Below are 15,954 nucleotides of genomic sequence, written 5' to 3' on the forward strand. Positions count from 1 at the left end.
ATCGTGCAAAGAATAGAGCTGCCAAGCATACTGGATGGTACTGGATGCACATCCAGGGGATCATTCCCGCCAGTTCATTAACTTTATGACTTTGTTTGCCAGATACTTGTTGTTCTCTTAACTTAAATGCAAAACGTATCTACCTGTTTTTTCTAGTATTAATCAGTTCTATTCGTATAGATCACTCCCATTTCATTTTGAAAGTGATTCATAATCAATTGGCCAAAAAATGAATTAATTAAAAAAAGGTTTCATGCCATCAGTTGTACTGATGCACTTCTACATCAGCACCAAGTCAGAACTGCATTCAGTTAACCGAGTCAGAATTATCTGGCAGGAGGTTTGGCTTTTTTCTGAGTACCATCTGTCTTTCTGTTGGCAGAACCTCATATTTTCTTGAAAGTTGAAGGTGGGGTGGACCTTGAACAGAGGACAAACCCATTAGGTCTTGGACGTGTGGATCAGAGTTGGATATGCATATGCATTTTCCAGCTTTGTGATTTTCACATATGAAGTTTTATTGTTTTGTTTTTTTAATCTGCTTAAGTTCAATGTTCCCTGTGATGTCATTTTATACCATGAATTTTATGATGCAAATAAAACGTTTAAACTTGTTGTACGTGTTGGTCAAAGTTTTATCGTCTCTTCTCCAAAACACAGCTCCACTCGTGGTGTTTTCAGAACAAGCCTCAAAGATCCCGGCACATCAAAGCAGTCCCTGTTACTATATGAACACACATGCACGCACACGTGAATCAGTTTGCAGCAACATCTGCATTTATTTGTTGTTGGAAAGCATTGTTACAGCACAAGCTATGTTCAAGCAAACAGCTTTCAATACTTCTCGTAAACACGGATTATTCCACCTTTATATTTTCATAAATCTGTACTCAGAGGCTTAGTTTTGCTCGAGCTTTCGTTGGGAAGATCTGTAACACAGAATGGGTGCATGCTGAATTTCAGATGCTTCTCAGCACCACAATGTTTTCTTTAGGACATAAATATATACATGATCAAAAATGTTTCCATCTGTGTCACATTAAATATGTTAGGAAATGTCCTAATTGTGCTTCCTAAGACACCGCAGAACAGCACAAGAAGAGCTGGAGATCAGAGCAGCAGCTTGTACACAGTGTTTAGCCAGATGTTTTGCTACATTTTTCTACCTTGAACACTGTAAAGTTCAAATATTTGTCCCCATTAGGGCAAACTTAGCGTGAAACATCTTGCCTTGCACCTTAAGATGACACCTTACCCCGCTGTAACCTGCCAGATTTCATTACCTTTCACCCATCTGTGGATTCCGACTCGAGGCTGCTTTTAGACACAGGCATGTCTCCTCTCTCTCCGGCTGGTGGTGTTTGCTCAGAACATGTCAACACTCCTCATGTAAAACAACATGAAAGACCCGAGGCTTCACCCCCTGGGTAATTTGTAATAACTGACTCTGGCACAGAAATTAGACACTGACAAAGCTGTCTGTTGAGAATGAACACACAATCACCAGAAAATACAGATTTCTGTGTGGAAAAAAAGAAATCAATAACTCATTTCAGTGACCTCACCTCTAGAACTTGGGCCTCTCATTGTAAATATTGCCTGTCACCCCATATGCAACAACCCGAGGTGGTACTATTTCACACATCTGTTAACCTTCACTGCAGCAGCTTCAGCTACTTATTTTGCAAATAGTTGTAAGCATGTGATGAAAAGCAGACGGGCTGAGAGAAGGAAGTCTGTTTGTCGAGCTTTCATGCTGTGCACAGTGGACATATAAAGCTTTAGAAAGATGTTGCTCTGTCATGTTAATGCAAAGAACAAATCACTGGAGCCGAGAGGTAGAAATAATTAAAGGAGTGTTTGATGCATGCAGATGAAATTGAGCACATGAACGATGTTAATATGTGTATGAAAACCCTTCGGATGCAGATGTTATAAAGGCTGTGCGAGCTATAGTCAACTGCTTGATTTAGTATTATGTAGAAGCTAGAACAACGAACCCTCTTTCTTCAGCTTCACGTATAAGTTGAGGTGCTTTCCTTCGAACAATTGCGCTTTACACGCGATCTAAACTCTTCATCTGAAAGAATTTACGCAAAGTTTGCATTCACGCAACGAGACATGAAAACAACTTCATTAAGGAACACAGAGTCCCAGTATTGTGGGAAATGCTCAGAAAAACAACTGCTGTTACATTTATGAGGCCACATATTTAGCATTTGGGGGTCCTAAGGATCGTGTGGAAAGGTGCTCTGCAGACGACAGTAAAGCGGTGCAACCAACCGAGTCTCGTCCACTTGTGTTTTTAAACTCACTTTACCTTAAATAGCCTTTTCTTTGGAGTTAGCCTCTCTTTCCTTGTGCTTTCAGTCACCGTTTCATCGCTGTTTTGCACATTACAAACTATGTGGTTAAAGTTAGGAAATCTTCATAGCTTGCATTAAAGCAGACTGTAATAACATCCATTCATCCATTTTCTATATCGGCCCAGCGGGGGGGGGGACTATCCCAGCGGTCTCTGGACTAACGTATCACATGAAAATATACTGTATAAATATATAGTAATATGTTATCGTTGACGATAAACCAACATAAATAGCATTTTAAAGCTGTCAATGCACTCTTTCTTTGCCAAAGAGTACAAATGAGAGGAAGAATGAAAGTGTGATAAAGCACTGGCTTAACAATATGTGTTTTGAGCTGAGGTAACTGTGATATTGTAAATGTGAAAACCCAATTTAATGGTGCGGCCAGTCAATCTCATACAACGGAAAGCTAATAAAATTTCCGTTTAACAGCAAAGTGTTTTCCAGATGAGAAATTCAAGGCAGACCGAAAAAGAAGTGGACATCTGTGAATCATGTGAATGCAGAATGTGAAGGTATGTTATTTCATGTTGGGACTGGAGCCCCGTCTAATATGGAAAACTCTCCCATTATGTGTGCATGCAACGACTGTGGCCTGATTAGCTTTTGTTTCATTTTGCCAAAAACAAAAAAAAAAAAGCTGGTCCAAATGATCAAATACGGACAATAAAGGAAAATAGGAGACATAAAAGGGGACAGCAGATGGACCCTATTTGGAAAAAATGCCTGTGTTATCTCTTAATCCGATTCTATACTAAATTCAATCCTTACTTTTGCTAATTTATTATAGTATGATACTTATTTAGCATCATAGTTATAATGATTTAAAATGCATTATGTTGTGTTTTCATTTCTTTTATGGATTTAGTTTTAGAAACCCTTTTCATTTACGTAACGGTTTTGGTTATGACTATTAAAAAAATATCTCAATTCTGTCTGCCTGCTTTTAGATTCACTAGATGAATGAAGTTGGTTTAGTTCTAACAGTTTTAACTATCTTCTCTTTCTCACCACTTTAACTCCTTAATAGTTAAACGCATTGTTAGCTTTTTGTATAGCTTGTTATATCTTCATTTGTAAGTCGCTTTGGATAAAAGCATCTGCTAAATGCATATTATAAACATAATAGTCCGAGTACAGAATTAAACCAGCTAGGTTCAGCTACAAAAGCTTCTAAATTAACGGGTAAATACTGGGAAATTAGGGCATGGTGACCTGAAAGTGTGACTGAGAAGTTATGGCTGCGGAACGGCTGTCTGTCTTACGGTACAGTTTCCTTACGGACATAAATATGCGTCGGACTGTCTTGTTCAACGAGGAGCGCTTAGTCGCTGCAGATCAGTATTGATGACGTTCAAAACATGTTGCCGCAGAAATGTGCTGATGTATGGAACAGAAGAGACTTTGTCTAAATAGTGCTGAATTATTCGCTGTAACGATTTTCTGTGAATATGTTTGCCAAACCCTTCCGTGTCAAATCCAACACCGTTATCAAAGGTTCAGACAGGTGAGTTGGTGCCGCTGCCCCCCGACAGTCAAACCCAGCGTTGCAAATCTTACGTGGGGGTGATAAATAGCGCTTTTGTCGCATTTGTAACTTCGTCAGACCTGTAATTGCATCGGTATGAAATTGTTTCTGAGCATTTTTAATCATTTTCTGTGAGTCCTACTGTCCTGGTCATTCATTTTCTGAGTCATGTTGATGGAAGACACCTGGAATTCATCATCCGGCATCAGCACATTCGGTATCACACAGAGAGAGACCAGTCTGAGAAAAAACCCCGGCTGGTTGACAACCATGAGCTGACCGGATGTGACTTTTTAATGAAAACCACTTGAAACGTTTCTACCTTCAAAGTGTGTCACTCCCAAATAAATGAGACCACTGTTTTTGTTCCTACGTCTAGGAGAAAGCTCAAAGCTGACCTCTGTGCAGCATTTCCTTCGCTGTCCGCTGATGAGCTGTCCGAGCTCTTGCCCAACAAAGAGGAGTTAAACGTTGTGAAGATTTACGCACACAAGGGAGAGGCTGTGACAGTTTATGTTCTTCACAAAAATCCCCTTTTCTTTGAACTGGAGAAGCGGCTTTATCCTACAGGTAACGCAGCTGGAATAACACTGAGATGATGTAAAAGGTGACAGATGTGCTCAGTGTGTTGTGTGTCGTCACATCTTTCAGTGTATGTGCTATGGCGCTGCCCTGCTCTCCTTCCAGTATTCAGGACGTGGCCTCCTGTGCTTCAGAAATTGGTCGGAGGGGCCGGTGAGTTTCTTCTCTAAGACGAAAAACATTTTAGTGTCGACACTGAGGATAGAAATGCTGAAAATATGGTGCTTTTCCAAAGATCTCATGCTGCCCGGGGTGGTGGTGCCTTCGTGTGGCCTGCCGGAGGTGAACCGGGGGGACGTCTGTGCAGTTGCACTCGTGAGAAATAGGTACGCTTCGGAGAAAAAAAGCAACCTTTTCCCCACATTTCTCAAACATATAAGCTTGACAGCGCTCTCCTGGTTGATTGCAGGTCGCCTGTTGCAGTTGGCAAAGCTGCAGTGTCCACTTCAGAGATGCACAATCTGGGTATGAAAGGGAGAGGAGTGTGTGTCCTCCACACTTACATGGATTACCTCTGGTTAGTGTCTTCCATCTTCTTGCTTATTGTTGAGTAACGTTTCTTTAATAGAAACTGTTCATTCATGACAACGGCTCAATGACATGATACAGTGCAGAAGTCTGGGTTCAAATGTCTTAAAGGGGAACTCCGGTATTTTTAAACCTGGACCTTATTTCTGCAGTGAAATACGTTCATAAATAAACTGTGCTGCAGCGTTGGGGGTCGATGACATCATCACTTTAGACTAATGTGTAGAAAGCCCTCTATAAGCCCCCCGATAGCCGCCAATAACAACAACACAGCAGCTATGAGCTAACAGAGCTATAGCACACGTTCATTCATTCATTCTTCTTAAAGTATTGGTGAAATAAAGACAGATAATGCCTGATTTAAGAAAGAAAAGAGATTTCCCAATTTCCAGAAGGGATAAAGTGACAGATACACGTTAATAATATCATTAAGAATGCTTTTTACAATCCATTTTTATGGATTTGTGAAGGCTCGATGAAAGTTTGGGGGACTTCAACATGCCCTCTTTTCCGAGGTACCCCTCTAATAATGAATGAAATGCCCCGTGTGACACAGGTTTTTAGAGACACTTTATGAGATTTCCTCATGTTCTGTGAGTTAACCTCAGCTGGGCAACAATGAGGCGTTTGTTTTAGTTTTCTTCCTTTCAATAATCATCCCTTTTCGTTGCTTCTCCAGAGTTTTGTGCCTGAACTGACCTGTTTTCAGTTAGCGTCTTGTGGTGGTTGCGCCTCTTGCTTGATGCTGATTCAGACTCCAGAGCGTTTTACCATCGATGTGCTGCACGCTGACATCTTCTGACATTTATAAGCAGGCTTAGTTGAACTAATACTGAGAGTTTCAGTAAAACTTTTCACTGTGAATATCAGAGAGCTGTTGTTGCCGTTTAATGTTTTTTTGACATCAGTTTCTGCTGTGACAGCCACCAGAAAGCTGCTCTTCCTGCAGCCGTGCGTTAAAAATACTTCTTTTTTTGATTCTTTTCATATAGGGCATTTGGTGATAAGTCAGGCCCTCCTTCTTTACCAGATTCAGCTGAGAGTGAAGAGCAAGGGCTGAGCGGAGATGAATGTGATGTCAGTGAAAAAGAAGAGGAGGAAGAGGTTGAGAAGCGTGTGGAGGAGCAGCCGAGTTCTGGTGAAACAGTCGCAGATACAGCCTGCTGTGGGCTGGAGGAGCTGAAGCTAGCTGAGCTCGAGGAAAACAAATGTGAAATTAGCAATGAGAAAGAGGAGGAGAACCAGGATGACCAGAAAACACCTCAAGGTAAGAGATTCAGTCGGGTCTGCTTACTTATTGAACTACATGCATGAAATTACTGGAAAGGGTGAATCTTAAAAGCTAATTCAGACGAGGCTGTTATCAGCATAACAGCTTCCCTTTATCTGCCTTTTAAATAACGACCACAGATTCAAATCCATTGGAATAGTCGCCACTGAAGGGTGGCAGGGCAGATCCGAGGGCTGGCAGCATTAACTTTGTGAACAGATGTTTATGATATGAGGCTTGAGCTGGAAAATAAGAGTTCTGATGTTGCAAATGTGCAACCTGTACAGCTGAAAGGATGTGACCAGGGTCATACCTGATTTTACAGAGGTGATGGATGCCCTGCTGTTGCAGTGCTTTCTGCACGCTCTAAAGACCAAGGTGAAAAAGTCGGAGCTCCCTCTGCTGACTAGTACATTTCTCCGCATCCACATGTTCTCCTGCTGGTAAAGTAAAATCCCCCTTTCTGGAACTGATGGAGGGGACTTGAAATACATGCTGATGTATTTTCTGTGTTTTGCAGCCCAAATGGAATGCAACTTGACATCAAGAAATCTAGCTATAAAAAGGTATGAAAGTTTTCCCTGAATGATGTGTTTAAGTCACGGAGTAGAAAACATTACGTGTGTATCAGTATGCGTGTTTGTTCTTCTGACAGCTGTCCAAGTTTCTCCAAGTCATGCAACAGCAGCATAATCTGGTGCGAGTGAAAGCTCTCACCAAAGGTGTGGAGAGCATTGTGGAGGTGGACTGGAAAAATCCAGCGTGAGTCCAGTCCTGCCTCAGCATGAAGAAATTCTGGTTTAAATTCAGACTTGTCATCTGCCCACATTGAACTGCTCTGTTGGGTTATTTTTTTTTCTCTTTTGTGTTGCTTAAATATTTTATAGACTGCTTTCCTTCAGCATTCCAGAGGAAACAGCTGTGGAACCAACTGTGGTGCAGGAGTGTGGGGAGGGAGAAGTTGCGTACCATCCTCCAGAGATCACAGCTCTGTACTCAGTGACTGCTCGGCTGGAGCCTCTCTTTTCAGATGCACACAAGAGGTGTGTGTGTGTGTTTTCTTACCCTGCCTCTTCTTCTAGCCTCTTGTTTCCTTGGCTTCCCCAGACTTCAGGAGGACATCAGAGGGCATACTTGTGTTTACTTAAAATAAATATTCCAGCCACCCAGGGATAGCTTTGCTTCAAGTGACCTTTACCTCTTCAGTCTTGTAAAGGGATAAGATAATATTCCAAAATGAAATGAAAACAAATAGTAATCTGTATTACTGTCCCCTCTGTCAGTCATGAATGAAGTAGTAGTAACTCTGTTTTTCTTTGAGTATTGCTTCATTTGTCATTGACAGAACTTGACTTCCGCAGTAAATGATAAAACAGGATTTCTGTCACTAATTAGCATTTTTTCGACTCCTTTTTTCACATCCATGAAACGGGATGTGCAGTATTTGGGAGATTTTTTTAAGAGAAAGCAGCAAACATCATGGTTACATGATCATGGAAGCACATGGCGTCCCAGTAACTAGATTACAACACGCTTCATGCAAAAAATAAGTAGATAAAAGGAAAAACATTGTAATATCTACAGCGCGCACAATGTTGCTCTAACTGTGTTAAAGTTGGCGTTTTCTGATTGTAAAACATTTGAGAAATGGCGTAAGAGATACACAAAGTTGACCTGAAATTAAAAGAAATGAAATCAGAATGCTGTAATAAATCATAGAATCACAAGATTAATATAACAAGTCAGAAAGATAAGATATGATGAATGATCTTTGAACTGTTTATGGAGCCGTGGCGTTCACAGTAGCTGCATTACGACACACTGTTTGTACTGAATACAACTTCAAATACGACTCCTAAACACATTTCACGCATGGTTAAACAGACAAAGTCTGTTAGTAATAGTTGCTTACCAGGAACTCAGAATATCGAGCTGTGAATGTTGGCACCAGCTAGTTGTAGCTAATGTTAGCGCGCTGCATTGGCTACTAGCTTCGGAGTTTGTAGTTCTGTTCATTTTATAATGTGCTATTCAGGCAATTAGTGGACAGTTCAAACATAGCACCAGTTGCCAGTTTATCAAGCTCACCTAACCCAAGGTTATGTTTCTATTCCATGCTAAGTCACCACTTCTTCAAGTAAACGAACGTGTTAGCTCTCTTTCAAATAAGAACAAGTCATGAACAACTTAGTAGAACGGATAAAGTTCTACTAAAATCACAGAAAGTGAAGATGCTTTCAGACATTTGCGCTCTGGTTGGGGTTCTGATGTTTGCTTCGTTGCCTTTGCAGGAAAGGAGCAACAATGCACCCTGCTGAAGTAAGAAGCATAGTCACGGAATATGTGAAGAAAAATGAACTGGTGGATGAAAATAATAAGAAGTAAGAGACTGATTAAGCTCTGTAAGGGTTTCATTAGGTTCTGATCTGCGTCATTTGAAAACTCAAGATAACGGTGCATATTGTCCGTGTGACAGCAGAGTTTAGTCGAGGTTTTATGTTCATGGGGAGTTTTTTTTATTTTTTAAGTAACTGCTATTTCTCAATTAGATTCTACTGGCTTGTCAGCTGACAAAAAATGGGAAAAAAAAGGATGACCCTCTGAAATAACTGAAGATACTGAAGTCATAAACTTCTTAGAATTTCTTTCAGTGGTAAAAATACTGCCCTGATTGCCACTAAACAAATATAACTCTGACCCCAGACCATGTAATGTCATTACGGTCAGCTGAAATGTTTAAATGTGACTCTGAACAGCAATGTAATGCTTTTTTTATCATGAAGGTGAGTGTATGATGTCATATGATGTGAAACTAATTGATAATTAGTGTTGAGAGGAATTAGATATAGATTGTTTAATGATGCAGCATGATTCTTGTTTACTTCCAAGCATCTAACTCAGGGATGTCCAAAGTCGGACCTCGAGGGCCGCTGTCCTGCAGGTTTTAGATGTTTCCCTGCTTCAGCGCACCGGATTCAGATGAAATGGATCTCTGCAAAAGATTGTTCAGTTCTGCACAAGCCTGCTAATGATGCATTGATCTGAATCTGGTGCGTTGAAGCAGGGGAACATCTAAAACCTGCAGGACGGCGGCCCTCGAGGACCGACTTTGGACATCTCTGATCTAACTTAAGTGCTTTTCACCCTTTCTTCAGTTATGTGACTATAAACCCGACTCTGTGTGACTGCTTACTGGAGAAATCGGAATACCAGGAGGTGGAGTCTCTGAAATGGGATGACCTCTTTGCCAGGTAAAGTTTATTTTTATTCAGACATTTTAAGGTTTTTCCTTTATCTTCAACTTACAGGTTACACAGCATGCTAATAGTTGATGATTCGGTTCAGTTTTACCTTTCATGGAATATGGTTAATGACAACATGGGTAAATTCCATCTCCTGGTTTGCCTGCTCTCCATTTTGCTTTGACATATCTGAGGGTTCGTAACGTCATCACTTGGAGATTCTGTGTCTGTACAGCATTCATATGGAGAACTCTTTATCCAAGAAGGCTCTGCAGCTCTGGCATGGCAGCTTGAAAGAATTTAAAGTGACTGAATATAGAAATACAAGCTTTCCACCCAGCAGTGATGATTTTCAGTTTTCAGTTACCTATCTACCTATTTGCCTACCTAACTAACCTACCTACCTACCTACTTACCGACCTACCTATCTGCCTATTTACCTAACTAACCTACCTACCTATCTGCCTATTTACCTACCTACCTATCTGCCTATTTACCTACCTACCTATCTGCCTATTTACCTAACTAACCTACCTACCTATCTGCCTATTTACCTACCTAACCTATCTGCCTATTTACCTACCTACCTAACCTATCTGCCTATTTACCTACCTACCTAACCTATCTGCCTATTTACCTACCTACCTAACCTATCTGCCTATTTACCTACCGAACTAACCTACCAACCTATCTGCCTATTTACCTACCTAACTAACCTACCAACCTATTTACCTACCTACCTAACTAATCTACCTATCTATCTGCCTATTTACCTACCGAACTAACCTATCTGCCTATTTACCTACCTACCTAACCTACCTACCTATCTGCCTATTTACCTAACTAACCTACCTACCTATCTGCCTATTTACCTACCTAACTAACCTACCAACCTATTTACCTACCTACCTAACTAACCTACCTACCTATCTGCCTATTTACCTAACTAACCTACCTAGCTACCTACCTACCTACCATCATATCTATCTATCCATCCGTCCATCTGAGTGAACTAACGTCAGAAATTAAACCTTTTTTTTCCCACAGGACATTGGGAAGAATGCAGGAGTGCTATCAAGTCATCTTCCCTGGACGAGCACCCATAACAAAGAAGGGCCACATTGAGCCTATAGACATCTCTGTGGCTTCTCGAGGCTCAAATAAGAAGGTGACAACTTCTGCAAGACTTCCTTAAACTGCCTGATCAGTGGGGGGTTTGCAGGAACGTTTCAGTTCTCATGCAGGTGTTTGACATTTGATCACTTCAGACTCCAGTTCTAACACGTTTGGTAAAGATTAAGGCTATTTCAGAAAAATGTTCACTGAAGCAGCGTCCATTGGCCTCTTTTTAAGCATGAGCAGACGGCCCCTCTCATTTCTCCTTCCCACGCCACATCTGCAGACAAAGAAACGTTTTTCTTTTCTCAGGAAATAATGATCATGAGGGAGGCGCAAAAATTTAACTTCAGAAAGCTTTAATGTGTATTATCGCTCTTAAGCGATTAACTGAGTTATTGGTTAGGTGATTAATTCAGACGAATTAATGGATAAGTACTATTACCAGTACTTAAGTAAGTTCCTCTCTATTCTGTTTATACATGAATTGGGTTACAAAACAAGCTGTTAAGACTGAAAATCTTTGAGTGATGACATTTGGAGTCCGCTTTGCAGTAATTTTACCTATTATCAGCTTTTTTTTTTACACTGAAAGGTCAGAAACCACTTTAAATTGATTACTGAACACTGAAATTCCCTCCTAAATGACATATAAAGAGGCAGCAAAGGCTGGTGCCTCAGTTTCTTAGCGATCTTAGTGGTGTAACAAGCAACACAATCCATAAGTCTTCCAAATCATGGACATATGAGATAGCATAGGACTGTAATACGTTCCCATAAAGGCTATTTACCAACAGTTCTTACAGTTGGATGACATTACATCTTTCTCATCAGCCGCAATCTCAAGCTCCGATGAACCCGACTTTCTAAGACACCATCCCTGATCTCCTGAAACCCCTTTTTTCCTTTGATCCCCATCAGTTTGGCTCTTAAAAGACTTCCTGCTGACTGGGTGACCTACATTGTTGAGGAGTGAGTCAGTGAGGACATATTCATAAACTAGAATAACAGCCCTGAAAGGGTGGCCGTGTCCTGCTGATGTCAGAATGCAACCTCAGAGAAGGTCTTAACCGCCCTTATTTTGTCACTAAATCTGTGGATTTAGTAGGAACCAAACGAACAAAATCAAGCGAGCTCACCCAAGTGAATTTTTGTTTAATTTTTTATTTGCCTCGTAATCTCACGCTGACGCCACTTTTACTTTTATGACACTCGCCGCAAGTCAACATGCAGTTGCTTTAATCTCGCTGCTCCATGAGCTACTTAACTGTAATGGCTGGTTCGCCTGCTCGGAGGTTTTTGGAGCCCGCTGTGACTTTAGCTCTGTCCTAACGGCTTGTTTCTCCTCTTTTGTAGGAAATTAAACAAACTCCTCAAATTTAAATTTGATTTCTAAGGGAGCCAACAGTGTTCGGCTACGCTGTAATGACCATCAGCAGGCTCGGATTGGCAGTCTGACGTTGGTACAGCTCACATGGGTGTGTGTGGGGGGGTTATATTGCCCTTTAAAGGGCATCTATACTGTAGTATTCTCAGGACTATTTTGCAAATTCAAATAGACATTATTAAACATAATTTTTCTGATTACTTGTAATTACTTGTATGTTACATTTGGATTTTTTTTTACTGGAAAGGCAAATGCATGACCATGGCCGGCGTTTTATTAGATGGAACTAGTTGATTATGTCCAAGCACTTATTTGAAATTCATGCTTATTTCCTGAAGTTCTACAAATACCACTGACCCATTTTGAAATGGCCTGAATATGGCAGATAAGGCTTACATGTCACTGTTAACAGAGCGGCCATTGTTTGCTGCACAGGCCACTCGTGAATCATCTTGTGAGAGATTAGGAGTAGACTCACTTCTTCTAACACCACTTCATGGCTGTCCATGTGATAGTTTCAACACATGTGCACTGAAATGACCACTTCGCATACAAATTGTCTTCTGGGAATCACAAATACCCGTACAACGTCTTAGCTTATGTGTCGCCTTTGCTCATTTATCGTTCTAACTCGAGCTGTTTCCATTTACTGCCTGTAGGTGACTCTAGTAAAGAACTTGGAAGTGTATGGTTTGGATCCAGGAGTTGTTGCCACTGCTTTGCAGCGAAGAGTTCAGGCCAGCACCGTCTTGCAGCCCATCCCTGGAGCCAAGGACAAAGTCTTGGTCCAGATTCAAGGCAACCAGATTCATCAAACTGGCAATTTGCTGCTTGGTATAAAACTTCAGAATACTGTTACCGTATTTTCCGCACTATAAGGCTCACCTGAATATAAGTCTCAATTATGGGGTCCATTTCTGTACTAAACCCATACATAAGACACACCTGATTATAAGGCTCACCTGAATATAAGTCAATTATGGGGTCCATTTCTGTACTTAACCCATAGATAAGACGCACCTGATTATAAGGCTCAATTATGGGGTCCATTTCTGTACTTAACCCATACATAAGATGCACCTGATTATAAGGCTCACCCTCAATTATGGGGTCCATTTCTGTACTTAACCCATACAAAAGACACACCTGATTATAAGGCTCAATTATGGGGTCCATTTCTGTACTTAACCCATACAAAAGACACACCTGATTATAAGGCTCACCCTCAATTATGGGGTCCATTTCTGTACTTAACCCATACAAAAGACACACCTGATTATAAGGCTCAATTATGGGGTCCATTTCTGTACTTAACCCATACATGAGACGCACCTGATTATAAGGCGCACCTGATTATAAGACTCACCTGATTATAAGGCGCATGCTAAAACATGGTCCGACGGTCAAGGACAACATCATCGGTGGTTTTTACACTTTATAAACTTATAAACTGCACATCGGTCTGCTTCACCCATCTCAGACTGAAGAACAGGCTCATTGGGACATGGGCAAAAGCATTAATGATGACACGATTCAATTGCTAAGTACAGCTCCATACAATCTTCGCCCCATTCAGAGTGAATGGCTGGGATCCGCCTGGATTCCGAACGCAAAGCGAGCGACGGAAGTGGCCAGTTGCCATTAATTTAATGTAGGAGAGCGAAGAGGCGCGGCTAAAGTGAAGGTGAGTGATGCGGAGGGGTTTAATGCCCCGATGAATGCTCGGCGCTGTAATAAGTTCAAAATGGCAGTATCCGTGACAGATTTTGGAATTATGGGTGCACCAGATTATATGGCACACGGCCGATTTTTGTGAAAATTTAAGGTTTTTAGGTGCGCCTTATGGTACGGAAAATACGGTAATCTGTTATTGCTCTATTTGTACTAATTAAGTCACTTTGTCATATTTATTAATTTATTTTTTTTTGTTTTGATTTCAGATCATTATCAAATTCCTCGCAAGTACATTCAAGGACTAGATAAAGCTCCCAAAAGTGGCAAGAAAAAGTGAAATTTCAAAAATGTGTTATTAACCACGCAGCCCAAAAGGAGTAATTACAATAAAAATGGGTCTCAATATGAAAAACGAGCGGTGCTTTCTGCTCTCAGATGCTGGGAGCGTCTGATCAGCTGATCTCCATGGTTGACAAATCTCAGATCAGCTCAAATGAAACACACTGATGGTTAAAACGGATCTCGTTTTAACTGAACCCAAAAGTGCAGCGGTTCCACATTTAAGCTTAACTTTTTCTAAATTAAATCAGTTGTTGTTCCTCATCAGTGTAAGTAGACAGTTAAGAGTGCTAACTCTGGCATCCAAAGACGACTCACTTCCAGGACAAAGCCAGAACCGGTCGGCTTTTGGCCGTTTGATATACTCGGTCCACTGCATCATGAAATTGGGATTTTAGACCTAAAAAGCAGAAAATCAGTCAAACTTTACAATTCAGTAAAACACAGTTGGTTTTAAGCCTCTATTGTCTAACAAATATAACGTGTTTTTGTGTGCTTTGACTTTAAAGTTGCTTTATTATGTGGAAAACAGCAACAACTAACTGTTAACCATTCATTTGAATAAACCCACTTCACTGTATTTTTCTGAAGATTGATGAAAATAGGCTGTTTTGTTGCTCTGTTTTGGCTCCTTCTTGGTTTTTAGAATAAAGTTTTTGGTGAGTTCAGACCAAAAGCTTGAGTTTTTTCACTGACCTGGTTTCTGCTGGCAGCAGAGAGCATGCATCCTCAGCTGTATCTCAGTTGGGCCAGCTGCAGTCTGCAGCTGTAAGTGTGTACTCTGATTGAGGGTATTGAGTATCCTTATGATCCTGAGAGTGGTGTTGTCTGGGACTTTAGCCCCTGGTAGGGGTTTCCCATGGAAAATTTGTCAGGATGCCACTCTCTCGTGGGCACTCAGGGAGGAAATTCAAAGTCAAAGTGGATGGTAAGCAAAGGCGGGGGCCTAAATCATGTCGTAAGAGGATCTAGACTTTCATACTTTGGAGTTGCTGTCGGGGAGAGGGTGGTGGGTGTGGAAATACTCACAATCTGCCTAGCCGAGCGCCTCGATGTTGGAATTTTCTCCAGTTAGCGAGAAAGTCACCTGGCTGCATCTTAAAGTCGTCGTAGGGAAGATTCTGACTTGTTTGTCCATAAGCATCTGACAGCAGCTCAGGTTACCCAGCCTTCCTGGGATCTCTGGGTGGTTTCCTTCACCAGGTGCCACCTGGGGCCACCATTGTTCTTCTAGGGGACTTCAGTGCCCATGTGGGCAATGATGAAGCGACCTGGACAGGCATGATTGGGAGGAATATCCTCCGTGTGTTGTTTTTGGACTTCTGTGATAGTCATTGATTGTCCATTACAAACACCATGTTTCATAAGTAAACGTGGTACCAGGCCACCTTACCCCATCGGGCGATGATCAACTTTGTCCTGATATCATTAGACCTGCAGCCATATGTCCTGGACACTCGAGTGAAGGGAAGGGCAGAGCTGTCAACTAATCACTGCCTGGTGGTGAGGTTTAGCTGGGAAGACGGCTGAACCTACCTTTCAAGCAAAAAACAGGTCGTGAGGGTAAACCGGAAACATCTGGTGGAGGCCCCTGTACTTGAGAGTTTCAACTCGCCCCTCCAGGAGAATTTTTCCCATCTACCGGGGGAGGTTGGCGACAAGTATCTTCGTAGACCATGTTCAGGACCACAATTGCAGATGTGGCTTCCAAGAGCTGTGGCCTGAAGACTGTCGAACCGGAGATTCAGGAGGAACAGTGCATTTTTCTCTCAAGTCGTGGAGCAGATCTTCGCCCTTGACGACTGGGAGGTGGATCATTCAGTCTAGTGTTTCGTGGACTTGGAGAAGGCTTACGACCATGTCCCTCAAGGGATTCTGTGGGGGGTGCTGCAGGAGTATAGGGTATAGGGTAGAGTTGCTAT

General features: G+C 41.5%; 1 protein-coding gene across 2 annotated transcripts; it reads left to right on the plus strand.

The window, feature by feature from the left end:
• Positions 1–3,663: 3,663 nt before the first annotated feature.
• On the plus strand, positions 3,664–14,695 carry eif2d (eukaryotic translation initiation factor 2D). 2 transcript variants are annotated; one of them, XM_072367655.1, is made up of 15 exons: positions 3,664–3,873; positions 4,274–4,464; positions 4,546–4,629; positions 4,712–4,802; positions 4,886–4,993; positions 5,997–6,271; positions 6,600–6,717; positions 6,795–6,840; positions 6,930–7,036; positions 7,162–7,317; positions 8,566–8,655; positions 9,430–9,525; positions 10,564–10,684; positions 12,679–12,853; positions 13,960–14,695. In XM_072367655.1, exons 1-15 carry the CDS (start codon positions 3,818–3,820, stop codon positions 14,028–14,030), a joined length of 1,785 nt encoding a protein of 594 aa, XP_072223756.1. In that variant the 5' UTR covers positions 3,664–3,817; the 3' UTR covers positions 14,031–14,695. The 2 variants fall into 2 exon arrangements, with proteins under 2 accessions (XP_072223756.1, XP_072223757.1); XM_072367656.1 differs by having other exon boundaries at positions 7,177–7,317.
• The last annotated feature ends 1,259 nt before the right edge of the window (positions 14,696–15,954 follow it).

Source organism: Leuresthes tenuis, unplaced genomic scaffold (genome assembly GCF_036924035.1).
Source record: "Leuresthes tenuis unplaced genomic scaffold, fLeuTen1.0.hap1 SCAF_16, whole genome shotgun sequence".
NCBI classification, from domain to species: domain Eukaryota; kingdom Metazoa; phylum Chordata; class Actinopteri; order Atheriniformes; family Atherinopsidae; genus Leuresthes; species Leuresthes tenuis.